This window comes from Arvicola amphibius, chromosome 2 (genome assembly GCF_903992535.2).
Source record: "Arvicola amphibius chromosome 2, mArvAmp1.2, whole genome shotgun sequence".
Classification (NCBI taxonomy): domain Eukaryota; kingdom Metazoa; phylum Chordata; class Mammalia; order Rodentia; family Cricetidae; genus Arvicola; species Arvicola amphibius.
The window spans coordinates 100,062,637-100,079,643 of NC_052048.2; the positions used below are offsets into that span (position 1 = coordinate 100,062,637).

The 17,007-nt window shown below is 41.0% G+C and overlaps 1 protein-coding gene across 6 annotated transcripts in view; it reads left to right on the plus strand.

Annotated features, from left to right (window-relative positions):
* Kidins220 (kinase D interacting substrate 220) overlaps positions 1-17,007 on the plus strand; it is an 89,531-nt gene that overhangs the window by 61,624 nt on the left and 10,900 nt on the right. For 2 of the 6 annotated variants that reach the window (XM_038318410.1, XM_038318411.2), the window contains exons 23-26: positions 3,341-3,519; positions 5,168-5,394; positions 7,287-7,400; positions 15,802-15,834. In XM_038318410.1, the coding sequence (XP_038174338.1) occupies positions 3,341-3,519; positions 5,168-5,394; positions 7,287-7,400; positions 15,802-15,834 (553 nt within the window). The remainder of the gene's footprint in view (positions 1-3,340; positions 3,520-5,167; positions 5,395-7,286; positions 7,401-15,801; positions 15,835-17,007) is intronic. The other 4 variants (XM_038318412.2, XM_038318413.2, XM_038318414.2 and 1 more) reach the window with 2 other exon arrangements.

Below are 17,007 nucleotides of genomic sequence, written 5' to 3' on the forward strand. Positions count from 1 at the left end.
TGCTATGACAGTATCGTATGCTAGGCACTAGAGATATACTAGTGATTAAAACCAAACTTGCTCTCAGCTTTGATGGAAGTGACAGTCTGCAGGAGCGAGGTGGCGAGACATGTAAATGTGACATGCAGGAAAGAAGAAGGGCTATCTCGTGCTGAAGATGAGGAACGACTGAGAAATCAATGGGTGAAGGCAGGATGGAGGAGTGACTAGGGTTTTGGTTGTTGTTCCACATAAAATAGCTGTCATAAAAATGAGGTTTGTGAGACCCGAGAGATGGCTCAGCATTTAAGGACACTTGCTGATCTTCCAGAGGACTGAACTATGGTCCCTAGTACCTGTGTGGCAGTTCACAAACTTCTGTTACTCTAGTTCTAGGAAATCCAAAGCTTCTAGCCTCCATGAGTTTCATATAGCCACATCAGGCACACACACCTATATATATATATATATATATATATATATATATATATATATATAACTTAAAATTATTTTAAAAATGAATTGTGTTGTGGTATCTTTTGTTGTTGACTCTAGCAATACAGTTATTGTTTTTTCCCTTCATTGCTAGTGATTGAACCTGAGGCCATGTGGATGCTAAGGAAGCACCCTTCCACTAAAATACACCCCCAACACCAACTATCCTGTTTTTGTCTGTGTGTTAATATGATGGTCTTCTGGAAGTTAGATCTGTCTCCAGTGTAATACAGCTCCAAGGCAGGCAAGAGTTTAGAAAGACTATTAGGTTGCCTGGCTTGCGCAAGCCGTGGGTCTGATCATTGTTGAGTGAGAATTGGGGGTAGTAAATCTTATTTTAAATACCTTATTAAATAATTACATTATTAGATAGCTTCAGAAAAAATGTGGTATCTTCTTTGTAAGTTTTATATTCTAGATCTGCTTATACTTTAAGATAGAAAATTTTCCATATAGTTTTGGTCCTTTAAATGGAAGTGACATGAAAGGCTGATGTAATTGCTGCCAAGTAATTAATATGTATCTTCTATAAAGTAGTGTCATTTATAATCAAAATGCTTTAACTTACATGGGTGTTGGCATTAACAAGTGCTGTTCCATTAGTGGCATCAAAAGAAACTACATTTAAACTTCCTGGGAGCTCGTCGATGCCTGAGATTATAAAAATGCTTTCTGTGGGCCATTTAACTGCTGGCAGCTTTAGTTCACATGATTCATAGTGCTGAAAATTTAAATTCACTCTTAATTGAAAAGTGAAGTTATTTAAATTCTTTAAATGCTAACCTTTGGAAAAATATCTCAAAAATAAAGGCCCATATGATTTTGATGGCCCATTGCCAAAAGATTATCATTTACATAAACGTCTCTTTTAACAGAAGGGCTTAATGCATTGAGCTCAAAAGGTTAGAATAGGGACTTCAATCTGGAAAGCAGCAGTAGCCGTTTGGCTTGTGAACAGCAGCATTGTTCACCACGCTGAGAACACTGTTCGCATTCAGGCTGAAAGCAGCGCTGGCATTAGGATTCGGTTAATTTGTTTCATGTGACTTGTCAGCTGTGTGTTTTTATCTAAATCTTCCTGGCCTCTCTTCTTTTTTGTGTGTAAAACTCTTAGAATAAATGAACTACCTTTTTTAACTGTTTCATTTCTGATATTTTTCCACCTTTGCAAATGATACCATGTGATCATTTTCTAGGTTTTTATTACATGTTAAATGTATTCAATAATCACTTTGAGTGTGGTTTTACTTTATTAAAAGTAATCCCACCTTAGGGAGCTTTCTGATTTGTCCATGTGTGAGTGTGTAGCAGTACTTTGTGAAATCCACAAGACAAAATTGCTTGCCTTGTTCTCTCACCAGAGCCCCGTTCTTTCCTCGTTTGCTAATTTTGTTCTCTGGATTTTCCCTCGAATGACTTTTAATATCTGGCTACTAGCCAAGTACTGGGTCTCAGCAATAAAGTGCTGATCCCATAGAAAAGATGCAGCTGTTGCTAATCTTAGAGTAGGGTTCCATCTCACTTGGGAGGATCAGAAAATGTCCTCTCCCCTAAAGTGGAGCCTCGTGCAACCCAGTAGCTCATACTCTTGAGTAATTGGCAAGTGCTTTGAAGAGAGTGAGTGCCAGGACTTTGAAAGAGCTTCAGGAGGCAGTAAGCATAAGTAAACCCCTGTGCTGAAGCTGTCTAATTTCATGTTTGGAATTTCTGTGTATCCATGAAATTGTTCCCACCGTCAGAAAGGTGAATACGCTGGTCACCTAGTCAGGCCTCTTCCTGGTTCTTTGTAATCATAAGCTTCACAGGGACTGGAATTGGCCTCTTGCACATTGACTAGACTCTTCATTTATTGAGATTAGTATGTCAATATAATTCATCCCTTTTTATTGCTGTGCTGTGTCTGTGGTATGGACCTTCCTCTACTTCTGTGCCCACTCATCAGTTAGTGGACACCGTGGTTACTGCCAGTTTTCTTGTGCAACTGTTTGAACATTTCCATTCCTTTATCTCTGGTACATCTTCTTATGCACCTCAGATCTGTTTACTACATGGCATTTAGCTGGGAGGAATACCATGCAGAATTTGAACATTTGGCCATTTTTCTTCTTTCAAGACAATTTCTTATTGATCATTGTAATAGTATCTATTAACAGTTTTTAACAACTAAAATTCACTTACTTTTACATTTGAGAATTTCTGCTTAATCCAGAATTGTTGATTGTTTAATTCAATTACAAAAAATATAAAATAAGAGTTCATTATCAGTTACGGTATTTAATCAGTTAAGCCGTATTCTTTCTAGACTACCTTCTGTGTTTTTTTTATTATACCTATGTTTATACAATAAGCATACATTGCTTTCACAATAGAAAATAATTTTTTATAGAGAAGAAAATAACCTGTGCTAACACTTTTCTGGTTTGTATGATTTATTTTAAAAGGTTCCTCTCCCCCCCCCCCCCCCGCCCCACGAAAGAAGAGCTATGGTGTCACATTGAAGAGCCCAAGTCTCAGGACCAGCCTCTCCCCTGCTGTGTGACACAGTGGCTGTTAGCTCCCACCTGTGCATCTGTCCCCATCTCAGTCAGTGAGAGGGAGCACCTGACCAGTGCACCTGGTGTGCATGTGCTTTCCTACTGTCTCTCTGGTCCATGCCCTGCTCCTGTTCTCACCTTCTTCATTGTCGCCTAGCTCATTTTGGAACTCTATTATTATTTTTTCTCCTTTAGCTTTATCGTCTAAGATCTTTTTCAATGAGAACACGGGGTGTGTGACATGTTCCTTGTGGACGGAAGCAGCAAGTTTACGGATGCAGTCTAACTCTGGTAGCAACCTTAATCGACTTTCCATTTCTTTCTTTTTGAAGAATATCAAAGAATATTCCAACAACTAAAGATGTTGAGCCACTGCTTGAAATTGATGGGGATATAAGAAATTTTGAAGTGTTTCTGTCTTCAAGGACCCCAGTTCTTGTGGCTCGCGACGTAAAGACTTTTTTGCCTTGCACTGTCAACCTGGATCCCAAACTACGGGAGATCATTGCAGGTAGGTTGTTGGGGTGCAGTTTATTTTTCACTGATGTCCTCAAAACTTTTTATGTTTCTTTTCTTTCTTTCCTTTTTTGTTTGTTGGTTTTGTTTTTATTTTTAAGGTGAGGTCTCACTGTGGAGCCACAGTTGAATTGAGTCATTGCAGTTCTCCTGCCTAGGCCTCTGAAGTGCTGGGGCTGCAGGACTGTGCCACCGTGCATGGCAGATTTCCTGTTCTTCCTTAGCTGCTAATTTTATCTTGCTTCATGAAAAAGGAAGAAATTTGAACCAAGATGGTGTAAGGACAGGGAGTATGGACACCTTGGGGTGTTAAGATGTCCTATACTCTCTCCCTTGCCTCACCAAACTCTCCTTCTGGAATGTGAGCTCCCCGTTCTTTTTCACATACAGTCAGGACTTTAACTTCAGGTGCCACACGTGGTAATTGTCCCTTCATCTGTCTTCTGCTCTTAATAGGGACCTCTGTATAGAGCAGAAAACAAAATCTTTACCTTCACTTTAGGTTTTTCAACCTAATTTATATAAACTGGGACTTAAAAATATTAAGGGTTAATTTATTTTATGGCACTGCTGGAGTTTGACCCCAGGCCTTATGTGCACTGTGTCACTGAATATGTCCTTACCCCTTTTTACTTTTATCTTGAGGTAGGAGCTCACTAAGTTGCCCAAACTGGCCCTAAACTTTTGACCTTCCTCCCTATAGCCTCCTGAATGCAGATTTAGAGCCCATACTGCAGATCCGGTGTGCATTCTGACTTTAGAGCCCATACTGCAGATCCGGTGTGCATTCTGACTTTAGAGCCTTTCATGCAGGTCTGGTTTGCATTCTGGCTTTAGAGAGACGGGTGTGTACTGGAGCACACACAGCTGTATGGGAATACAAAGGTTTCGTGTGATGTCACTCATCAGACCATGCTTGAGCTTTCTGGGAGTTACTGAGGGATCACCTTCAATTAGTCTTGTAGAGTGAAATAGCGTCACAAACTGACGCTATATCCTTGCACATGTGGGGGATCTAAGGGACAATAGAGCAGAACTTACTGGAGCCTGGGATGAGGGAGGACAAGGACAATAATAAGAGGTCAGTTAGTGGGTACAGAAGTATAATTGTGGGGGGGCAGTAATTCTGGACTCTCCTTACACAGTAGGGTGACTGTAGTTAACTGTGGTATAGTGAGTGATAGAAGGGGCCATTTCAAATGGTCTCATCACAGAAAAATAGTGAGTGTTTGAGGTGATGAACAGGTTCATTTCCTCAGTTTGAGCATTATGAAATATATGCATCTATTAAGGAAGCATATTGTACCATAAATATGTAGTTATTATAGGACAAAAAAATCTAAACTCTCCCAAGTTCTTTTTCTCAGTGCCTTTAAAGACTCAAAAAAAATGGTGTTTGTTAACTGAAGAAAGAATCAATGTGTAGTAACTTTTCAAATGGTGAAGAAAAACAAAAACCAACTCTTTTATTTATAGCAATGGATCTTTTTTAGTAGATTATTAAAGATTTCCCATCAACTCATTTAAACCCAACTGATGTCACTTGCAGTACTGAATGCATGTTCTTGCTTAGTAGCTGGCAACAAGACTCATCACTAGTGCCGTGTTCTCTTTTGCCTTTTGGGTTATGATGGGATTTTCAGATGTTCGAGCTGCAAGAGAGCAGATCAACATAGGAGGCCTTGCGTACCCCCCTCTTCCTCTGCATGAAGCCCCTCCTCGGCCACCTTCTGGGTACAGTCAGCCTGCATCTGTCTGCTCTTCCTCAGCATCCTTCAACGGGCCATTCCCAAGCGGGGTCGTGTCCCCTCAACCCCACAGCAGCTATTACAGTGGCATGTCCGGCCCCCAGCACCCCTTCTACAACAGGGTAAGGGGCAGCCCCGCCCGCACCTTTGCTCAAGAGTCTCTTCCAGGAGGCACACAGGCTTTCTAGCCTGTGGGCTCTATACTGGTTTGCAACTGTGATTTGGATTTAAAATAGGAAAGTGTAAGGCTTAAATGTACAGTTGTATGATTTTTTTAAACAGAGTCTTGGATTTTGGAATATTCTAGACTGTCAAAGAGTCTGAATCTAAGAATATTGGCTTCTATTTGTTCCTGATGAGGAAGTAAACACTGAGTTCAGTGGTGACTGCCCTCCATTTTAAAGGGCTCCGTGGTCTTCTTGTATAAACAAGGGTTCCTTTGGTGTATTTTGTGTAACAATTGATATTGGCATTTATAATAGCAGTGAATTCCTAGAGTCATTCATAGTACATATGGGAGGCATATTTCTTGAAGGATCAAATGTTACTGCCAGTTAATACCACATAAGCCATTTTTATAATTTCATTTCAAGTACCTTCAGTCATATGTAGTTCTTTACTTAATACACAATTTCCTAACTAAAAATCGAAAGCACAGTTAGCACGGGCACCCAAACAAATGTTGGGTGTCCTCAGTTGAAGGTGCTTGTTCTTACCTAATGACCCGAATCTTGTAATGATGCTAATGATTTCCTGAAGGAAACGGATCATGAGCCAGTATATTTTATAGAATTGTACTCTTAAATTCTTCTTTTCTCCCTGGTTAGTCTAAATTCAGGAAAATACAGGAGCTAATGTTCATAGAAGGCAGCTGACTGCATGACTTTATTCCACATGAGTTGGGAAGAAAGAGTTTGGGATAAATGTGGCAAAGAAGGAATTGCAAAATTTAAATTTTTATTTCTTTTCAATGGCCATATTGGTAATTAGGTTTGCTGTTTATAGAGCCTTAGAAATGTGATTCTGTTTTTCTGTGTAGATGAGGCCGACACAAGAGGAGTCAATAGCATTTAATAGATTTATGCCATGCTCGTTCTCTGTAAAAATTAACTGTGTGGTAGGTGGTGTGGAATACAGATCTGTAGTCACCAGTCTTAAGAATTTGTTATAATTTCACATAAGATGGCTCAATCAATACTAATCAAAGGTGTGAAAATAAGTTTATTTGAAAAAATAATTATGAAACCATCTAGGTTGCATTTAATATCCACTTATTTTAAGATCAATAATGCAATATGCTTTTAAAGTATTTAATTATTTTTAAGACACTAAATTTTTCTTGTTTTGGTGTTTAGTGTTTCTATTATTATTTAGGGGCTGTGAGTCATGCCATTAAAAGTAATAGTAATTCTCTTAAACTGTCAACAGTAAAGAACAGAGACGCGGCTACCTCGACACAGTGACGCCTAATGAGTCCTCATCTTTATGTTTATATCCATATAGTCTGCTAGGTGAAACTGGCTGTAAGTAAATGCAGAAGTCAAGTCTCGTGTTGGTAGCAGTCTCCCCACCTTCTAGTTTAGAGCGCACTCCAGTGTGCGGTGACACAGCTGAGCTCCAGGCCCCCATGCTCCCATGTGACCAGCACCATTTGGATCTTATATAACTTCATTTTTTTTGTAAGGCAGAGTATTCTAATAACATTCTAGGCTGCTTTAAAGAAAAATTTGTAAGTTAATATCTACAAATCATGTACACTAAATCTCTTAAAATGTTAAATATAAAGAAAAATGTTTGTGTCGACTCTTAAGGTATAAAGCATATCAGGTGAACAAGAGAGTGCGCGCCATCGTCTCAGCTCTGGCTTGGCGCTCACAGAGTGCAGGAGGTTTTGTTTTGTCACTGGCTTTTGAATTTTGGAGTTGTGTTGGTTGGTGTCACGTGATAAATCTCTTACACTTTGATTTCTATAATTGTTCATGCCCTTTTTTTTTTGTTACATGTTTTTCCATAGCCATTCTTTGCCCCATACCTTTACACGCCAAGGTATTACCCTGGCGGCTCCCAACATCTCACCTCACGCTCATCCGTAAAAACGAATTTGCCCAGAGATCAGAACAATGGCCTAGTAAGTATATAAAAGGGTAACTAAAATATTAATCTCATAAAAGAACATGGATAGCATTAAAAGCTGTATTTTTTTCTTTCTGAAGTAAAAGAGTACAACTTATTTTATAGTTTTCAGCATCAAGCTGGTACTAATCTAAAATGTATATTTTCATTTCTGGTAAATACCTATGAAAGAAGAATGGCTAGCCATCTCAGTGACTAAATGTTGAGTTTTTACAACCAGAGATCTCTGGCTTGTAATGGATTATTTGCTATGAAAACTTTAAAAACTAGATGTTTTATATCTGCTAATTCTAGTATCTTTTTAAAGGACGTCTCTATGGTATCTCTGTGTGTATATACATTAGACTATGGTTTAGCAGAAAGAGGATGCAGTAAGAGAAAAGTATTTCAGTCTGTGGCAGGGATTCAACAGAATAAGATTGTTTAAACACACTATTGAATATAATTAATCCAAAACAAAATATATCTGTGCCAAATATATTAGGGGTTCCTGATGATAAACTTTAAGTAGCTATAAAAACAAATTCCCTGTTAATATAATTTTAGTTAGATGTTGAAGTGGTGGAAGAGGACGTCCAGTCACCCTAGTGTTTGGTGTTATCTGTGTGTCATTTTAGCATCATGTCATTCATCTCTACGTGGCTCATCCTGCCCTGTTCACCCACTCTCCTGTTTATGTTGCTAGGAAGTTATCAAGGAGGATGCTGCTGAGGGGCTTCCTTCACCCACAGACTCCTCGAGGGTAATGGAGTAGTCTTGTGGTGTGGAACTCTAGTGTCTCGTTGCTTCTGTAGCAGCAATGACCATCTTAACGCGATTGGCAGCAGTGCACTAACTCACTGATGGTGTGACTGGCAGCGTAGAGTAGCTGAGTGCTAATAACTACAGCTCATGCATCCATTCCACAGCTAATGTTCCTCCTGCATTTCCCCCTTCTCAGTGATGTGGGAGGGGCTTGAATTCCTCAGCAAGGAAGGACTGTTTCCAGGAGTCACCACAAATATTCAGCAGTGAATTTTCCCTTAGTGCTGAGAGTTATTTTCATCTCTAACTGTTTTTATAAAGCCTTCACTTGGTATGATTCATGTAGGATAGCTTTAAAAGTATTCAAAATCATCTTTGCTGCTAGAGAAAGGTGTGAGCTAGATGGTGTAGACCAGCACGTCTCCAGTAACTCACTCTTGCTTCTAGGCGTCTCCACTGGTGAAGTCTTCATGCAATATTCTTCTTCCTTTCTTTACTCGTGAAAGACCTAGAGCTGGTTCAGCATCTAAAGAAGTTGTTTAAACCCTTGCCCCTTAATACATTAAGATACCGAGTTCTTTAAAAATGACCAACAAACTGTGAAGGAAGGCACTAAAATTATAATTATTTCCAACCTGATGTTTAAAAAGAAATGCCTATGATTAGCAGTCATAAAATCTTACTTTAGTCAGTCAGTATGCAGTTGAAGAGTTCAGTTTGAGTTTTATGTTCAGAATATGTTATTTCAGGTACATGCAGTCTCAAACTATGCTCAAATGCAGTAAGCAGTAGAAAGTTGCAGGCTGAAGTTGCTCATCCTAAGCTTATCAAGAATGTTTAGGTAAAACATGCATTTAAGCAGGTAATAGATTTTTAACCTTCATTTTCTGTGAGTTAGTCCTATTAAGAGAAAAAAGGGAACTGTTTTGTTGTTTTAGCGGAGTTGATGATGCTTAAGTCTTTAACGTTAACTGGAGTGTTTGGACAACTTTGGTTATCCACCAATGACAGACCTACTGAGTCACAGCCATTCTTTTGGCTACTTAAGGATGCTGTGGTCCATGGAGCATCACCACTGTATGCAAAGTGACTTTTAATTAGTCAGGGAGCCTTTGTTACAAGGATTCATGTGTGCCGCTCAGTCCTAGGGACTGAAGTTTCTCAGTGGATTTCTGATGGAAATCAGATGCTGTAAAGGATTTCGTGACTTCAGTGGCACAGAGATGCCGAGACAGCTAGGGAGGGCAGAAGTGTAGGCAAGCACTTGTAATTAAAAGGTGCAGTAACTTATTGTTTCTGGGTTCAGAAAGGGGAGCATTAGACAAGGTTTGGAATGAGTTTTTCTGAGGAAGGGGAATAATGCAGTTCTCGAGCCATGTTTAGGAACTCAGTAACGACATGAAGGCATCTCACCTAGAGCAGTGTCTGTGTATGTCAGTAAGATAACACACTTCATGTTCTCTCGCACTAAAAGGTAGTTTGTAGCTGGTCAAGTGTTAAAAGATGCTCATCATGCTTCCTGTGTTTGTAAGAAATTAATAACAGCAACAGTTTGTAAAGTGTGTTTTGTAGAAAACTAAGCAAAGCAAGTCAACACTTTGAAACACCACTGTGAAAGCAGTGGTGGAATGACGAACCTGCCTGTCTTAGTCAGTGTTTTGTTTCTGTGAAGAGACACTGTTACCATGGCAACATTTATAAAGGAAAACATTTAATTGGGGTGACTTGCACTTTCAGAGGGTTAGTCTGTGATCTTCATGGTGGGAAGCATGGTTGTGTGTAAGCAGACATGGTGCTGGAGAAGGAGCCAAGAGTGCTACATCTGTATCTGCAGGCAGCAGAGAGAGAGAGAGAGAGAGACACTGGGCCTGACTTGAGCATTTGAAACCTCAAAACCCATCCCCAGTGACACACTTCTGCCAACAATGCCACACCTACTCCAACAAAGCCACTCCTTCTAATAGTGCCATTCCCTGGTGACCAGGCATTCAAATCTATTAGCCTATGGGGGCCATTCATAGCATACCACCACACTGCCAGACATAGGTGCCATGGGTGCTAGCAGCATCAGCAGCCTATGGGAGAATAAGTGGTCCCTCTATACTTGAGGCTACCTAGTCCTAACTGGGACAATAGGCTGGTTATTGATCATGTCTGTGTGGCCAGGATCCCCTTCATAGACCTGATGAGAAAGACCACTTGTAGATGAGCCAGGAGCTGCACCAACCTTTCAGAACAAATTGTGGTGTTATTACAGACAGGATAATATAGAGGGAAAGTGAAGTCAAAAAGTTAACCAACTGTGGTCTTTGCAAAATATAGGTGAGCTCATCTGTTTTTACCTCAAGGAATTTCTGATAAACCAAATGTTTGTAAAAATAATAATTTTTCCCACATTAACATTACAGAGATTATAGTCTACAAAGTTCAGTCAAAGATTAGCAAGTAAATTAAAATATTTGAGTGTTTCACAAAGTAGGGGCTTGAAATATAAACCCCTGTGGTGGTTTTGCTCCCTGTAATTTTATGAGAAAACATGCATGCCCAATCTTGTGAAAGTGAAGCTAATATTAGACCTGAGATGTGCTCTCAGCGGACTAGAGTTAGAAGGACTAGCAAGTATATCCTCATCCACGGCAGAGAAATCCCTTTTCATTATTTAAGCTTTAATCTATACCTCATTTCATAAAGGCAGGGAGAGCAGCCCCTGGGCCAGCTCTAGCCACCCCCCTTCTGAAGCTACTCTAGGCACAACTGATATCTTGGGGGCTGGTTCAGCCTCCATGGCCCAGGTGAAATGTGTGGGGCTTACACCAGGTCACAGGAGCAGGTGTACGTAAGGAGCCAGAATGTTCCAAGCCCCTGCTCCTGACTTCCCCATTCCCAGTGAATATGAACAGGGGTGCAGCCTTTGGAGTTAAATAGATCTGTGATGCAGTCCTACCCTTGCACCCTGATTCTGTGCTTTACAGTCTTGAAAAGGCAGGCCAATTTCTTTGGTCTGATTTGGGAATTACTAAATACTAGCATATTTAAGTACATTATAACTTACTAAGAATATCCCAGAGCCTTAAAGACTCAGAACTCAAACTGCTTCGAGTTAGGTGTTTGCTGGCTAATAGTTGACAGCAGTGTGTACATCTGCAACCAGTTTAGATTAACCCAGGTGTTTTATTTACTGATGTTTCTTGGGCATGAGAGGCATTATTTATAGGAATTTTGAGGTTGTAAATATGACCATGACTCTCTTAAGGACAGGGGTGTGACCTGGGAATCACACCTTAGGCAGTCCTGTGAACATGGAGTACACCCACACAAACTAAGGCAGCTACACTGTCAGTAGATGGAGTATTATCATGGGACCTCCATTAATATAGTCTTAAGTTGACTGAAGTGTTGTGTTGTGTGTGACTGTGTTTGGGAACTTGTAGTTTTTCTGGAAGATTTCACTTGGTGCCTTTGCCTTTACCTTTTCTCAGTAGAGTTCTCATCAAAGTGTCCATTGGCCTCAACACAGATTTGCACTGCATGGCTCCACTTAGATGAGAGCTGCTTTGGGAAAAAGATTTACAAAATTCACAAAACACCCTTACAAACCATGTAGTCTAGACATACTGAAAAAGAAAGAAAAAATGGGTTTGTCATGAATGCATATAATGTGTAATAAAAGTATTTTTTACTAACATATAAAATAAATTCTAAATAATTAAAAATTATCCAAGTTTATGAACTTGACAGTGTTCAAGACAATGCACGGCACACTCGCAGTGAGAGAAGTGTAAATGCATTTGAGGTACAGTGTGGGACCTGGCTGCTCTAGCCATGTCCTGCTGCGGTCATGAGAAGGTCAAGTGTTGCAAGAGTCATCTTAAAATGCTGTGGGAGTATGGGTTTGTCTCTCCAGGAAACTGCACCCAAAGGTAACAGGACACTTCTGTATAAGACATGCGAAATAAGGACTGACCTACTGCTCTCAGGGAGGCATATGTTCAGAAGCAGGCTACTAGCAAGAGTTTTAGGGAGCCAAAAGCTCTTCCCAGGTTTGTGGCTCTTTTAGGAAGTTGGTACCCTAACTCCACATGGCTCAGAAGTCAACTGTAGTGGCATGGTGAGCCTTCTGTTCCCCTAATGGAAGGAAGGGCTCCTTATGGAGGGGCTGCCTTGGGTTAGGTCTCCTGGATGACATTTTGTTAGCTATTCAAACCTGCTCTGGATAGCAGCTGTGAGTTTGCTGCTCCTGGTGAGAACTACCTTTCATTGGCAGACATTTTACCCCCAAAGGAAGGAATATCGTAGCATTTCTTCCTCCTCCTGTTTTCCTTACAGATTTAGCATTGTACACTGCTGGCTGACACTGAGTGAGCACTTGCTGTCCACCATATAGTTATTGAGTATGTGAAGGCCCTATCCGGCGGGATAGAGCAGGAGACAAAAATGGAAGGCATCCTGCACTCACAGCCTGTGGATTCCCAGGCCACCAAGGGATCACCAGTGTCTGCCCTTCCTGGCCTCTGGGAGATCACTTCTATACATTGTTGAAAAGACATGACAAATTTAGTATCAAGTGTAATTGAAAGAAATTTCAGAATTAATAGGCAACATTAAAACAATTTCACACTTTCCAGTGTGTTCTTACCATTAGGTTTAGAGATTGAAGACAATGTTGATTTAATAATGGCATTTCAAATGAATATTAGAGCTTTTGCTAAATGGGCCCCAGCTCATGGAGTAAAGTTTGAGAAGCCGGAGTTTTCTGGAGGTACTTTATTTCCACCACTGCTTTAGGGCTTGCCAACTGTGTTCAAGGCAACCGTGTCCGAACCAAGCTGTCTCTTGTTTGCTCAGGAGAAGAGCTGGATGAGAAAGCTGCAGATGCGGGTAAGGAATTGGGCATGGTAGGCATTCTTTAGACTGTGCGTGCCACAGGTGCCCACCCCCTCAGAGACTGTGCGTGCCACAGGTGCCCACCCCCTCAGAGACTGTGCGCACCACAGTTGCCTACCATCCTCAGACTGTGTGTACCACAGGTGCCCACTCCCTCAGAGACTGTGTGTACCACAGGTGCCCACCCCCTCAGAGACTGTGTGTACCACAGGTGCCCACCCCCTCAGAGACTGTGTGTACCACAGGTGCCCACCCCCCTCAGAGACTGTGTGTACCACAGGTGCCCACCCCCCTCAGAGACTGTGTGTACCACAGGTGCCCACCCCCCTCAGAGACTGTGTGTACCACAGGTGCCCACTCCCCTCAGAGACTGAGAATGCCACAGGTGCCCACTCCCCTCAGAGACTGTGCGCACCACAGTTGCCTACCATCCTCAGACTGTGTGTACCACAGGTGCCCACCCCCTCAGAGACTGTGTGTACCACAGGTGCCCACCCCCCTCAGAGACTTTACCACAGGTGCCCACCCCCCTCAGAGACTGTGTGTACCACAGGTGCCCACCCTCCTCAGAGACTGTGTGTACCACAGGTGCCCACTCTCCTCAGAGACTGTGTGTACCACAAGTGCCCACCCTCCTCAGAGACTGTGTGTACCACAGGTGCCCACCCTCCTCAGAGACTGTGTGTACCATAAGTGCCCACCCTCCTCAGAGACTGTGTGTACCACAGGTGCCCACCCCCCTCAGAGACTGTGTGTACCACAGGTGCCCACCCCCCTCAGAGACTGTGTGTACCACAGGTGCCCACCCCCCTCAGAGACTGTGTGTACCACAGGTGCCCACCTCCCTCAGAGACTGTGTGTACCACAGGTGCCCACCCCCCTCAGAGACTGTGTGTACCACAGGTGCCCACCTCCCTCAGAGACTGTGTGTACCACAGGTGCCCACCCTCCTCAGAGACTCCCTGCAGTAGTGTCAACCAGCGGAATATTATGCACCCTTTTAACAGTACTTAAGTGGATTTTCATTATTCTCTTTGAATCAGAAGGAAATGATAGTTTTTTTCCCTTTTATTAAATATAACCCAAATTGTATTTTCTTTCTGCATGGAAGTCTTTAAGCCATATTTCATTTAATTTTTTTCTCTGAATTTCAAGTAAATGGAATGAAATATTTCATAGATGGTGCTACAGTAATATTGAAAGTCCTAGGTATAGTTAAAAAGGTTAAAAAGCAAGGACTGAAGGGATGGACCAGTGGTTGAGAGTACCGACTGCTCCTCTGGAGGACCCAGGTCAAGTTCCAGCCAGTACCACACATCTGCTCACTTCCTATAGATGATTCCAGTCCCAGGGGATCCACCACCCTCTTCTGGCCTCCATGGGCACTGCAAGCATATGATATCCATGTGTGTGTGTGTGTGTGTGTGTGTGTGTGTGTGTGTGTGTGTGTCTGTGTGTGTGTGTGTATTGTAAAATATTTTTAAGTTAAAAAGCAGGCAAACATGTTAGTGGTTTTTTTTCTTCCTTTTTATTTAAAGTGTCCTTACACTGTAGTGTTAAGCTTTATCTATCATCTTTTTTTTTTCTTTTTTCTTTTCTTTTTTTTTTTTTTTGGTTTTTCAAGACAGGGTTTCTCTGCAGCTTTTTTAGAGCCTGTCCTGGACCTAGCTCTTGTAGACCAGGCTGGCCTCGAACTCACAGAGATCCGTCTGCCTCTGCCTCCCGAGTGCTGGGATTAAAGGCGTGCGCCACCACCGCCCGGCTTTATCTATCATCTTTGACAGGACTATTTCTCCAGCCATGTGAAGATTAAGTTACCTAGTGATCAAAATAACATAACACAGGAGGAAGAAGAGCCAAGTTTTATTTGCAGCTAATTAACAGTTTCTAATTGCATTTCCTGTTTGGGAGCACCTTAGAGTAGACCATCATTGCACTGACTGGTCTGATCCAGTGCACACCCTATGGGGATGTGCATATAGAGCACCTTCTGAAAGCTTATTTGTAATAGGTAGAAGAGGCCCCTGTGGACTCCAGATACTGACCCTGTTCAAAGACCGATGTCTGAGGGAAGGCTAGCAAAGGCTTGCTCACTAAAACAGTTAAAGTCAGTTACTTTAAATCTATCAGTCATCTGTGGATGGCTTTATTTAAGCTTTCAAAAATGTAGCTCACTGATATGTAAGTTCATAAGAATAAGTAAGAACAATGCTTGTTTTCTTTGAAATAGAGTTCTTAGAATTCTACAGTATGGCAATCAAAGACTGTGGTGGGTTTTTTTTCTTTTTTACATTCCTGATTTGTTGGGCTGTAAGTTTCAAGACATCTTTTGAACAAACAACTGAGGCTTCTGTTAGGATCAACACTCATATTTAATGGTGTATTTCTGAACAATAACTGTCCTTCGAGGTAGTATAAATAGTTAAACCTTATAAATTTTTTATAGTTTTAAGCTTATATGTTGGAAGAATATTAGCTTTTCATGGGAAATGTGATTTACCTAGTTTTCTTGTTGAATGTGTGATGCATGATTTATTTTTTTAATGAAAAAATAAGTTTTAATAGTGCAACTTTAAAATTTCTAAATATCTACTAATGCCATAAAACTGGTTTTTGTATGTTTCTCACTCAGTGCTGCTGATAGCAAAGTTTGTTCAGAGTGGAGGGAAATAAGAGGCTTGGTGTGGGCTGTTTCTGTGTGCAAGCGTGTGCTTTGATGGTTTATTTCACATTCATGGCCTTCACTCTGTTTCCTTCCTTCCTTAAAGCCGTGTGACTCTGGGTTTAACAGACAGAGACAGGTACAGAAACTCCTGTGACATCTCACTTACCTTAGCAGGCTGCTAGACAGTCATTGGCTACTTCATGCTGGGCTGTTTATAGATCTCTGCTCATTCTGTGTCTTGGATTCATTTCTGTAGTTGCTTTCAGCCTCTGCATGGCAGTCACTGCGACTAATCAGTTTTCAGCTTATTTAATAAATTGACTGAAGATGTGATATCAGAGTATACTGTTAACCTACTGACACCAGAAAGCAAAACCGCCACCTCAGGTAACTGTGTTTTCATAGCTTTGCTTTGAACTGGAGAATCTTGATGAAGGTTCATTTTCAACCGTCTATAGTTTAAACAAGCTCATGTGTGCTGCGTTGAGTTTTCCAAATAAGAAAGAGAAATTAATAAATTCCGATTTAGAAAACCAGTCTGCTGGTTGATCTGTTCTGGATTACACAGGTGGATTTCAAATGAGAATGCACTGTAAACGTTGAAGGACTAGCATTTGGGTTCCTTGTTTCCTCTCAAAATAATGTACTTGGTTTTTACTAAGAATTTGGCAACTTAATAAAATTTTTATATTCATCTTACTTTTATGATATCTCCATTCAAAATTTATTATTTTGGTTATAAAAGTCATTTGATTTAAAAGTAATTTAACTATACATTATTACTTTATGAAAGACTTGGAAAATGATTAACATCATTCAAAGAAATTATTGCTACACATGGTTTTCAAATTAATAACTTATCAGTTGATAAAGACCAACTTACAAATAGGAGTCAGGCATGGTCTTAACTCCTTGGTTGAGGTGGCCTCTGCTAGGTGTCAATACTTTACAGCTTTCCTTTTCCTAACTAATAAATTCTTGGGGTGGATTTTCGAAACTCTGCCATGTTCTGTTCAACTTGCTTGGCTTTCGCCCATTAATTGATGGCCATCAATGGAGTTTATTATAATACAGCTATTGTAGCAATGGTGGTTGCCTAGTGGAGATTTTCTGTTTCTCTCTGCCACATTTATTAATTGGAATTCCATAAGGAAAAGTTGTCTTTTCCTCTTAATTCACTTAGTTACATATTAATCTTTAAGGCCAGGAGTGGTGGCATATCCCTTTAGTCCCAGCACTTGAGTGGCAGAGGTCAGCCATCTCTCAGTACAAGGCCAGCCTGATGTACATAGTTCTAGGACAGCCAGGG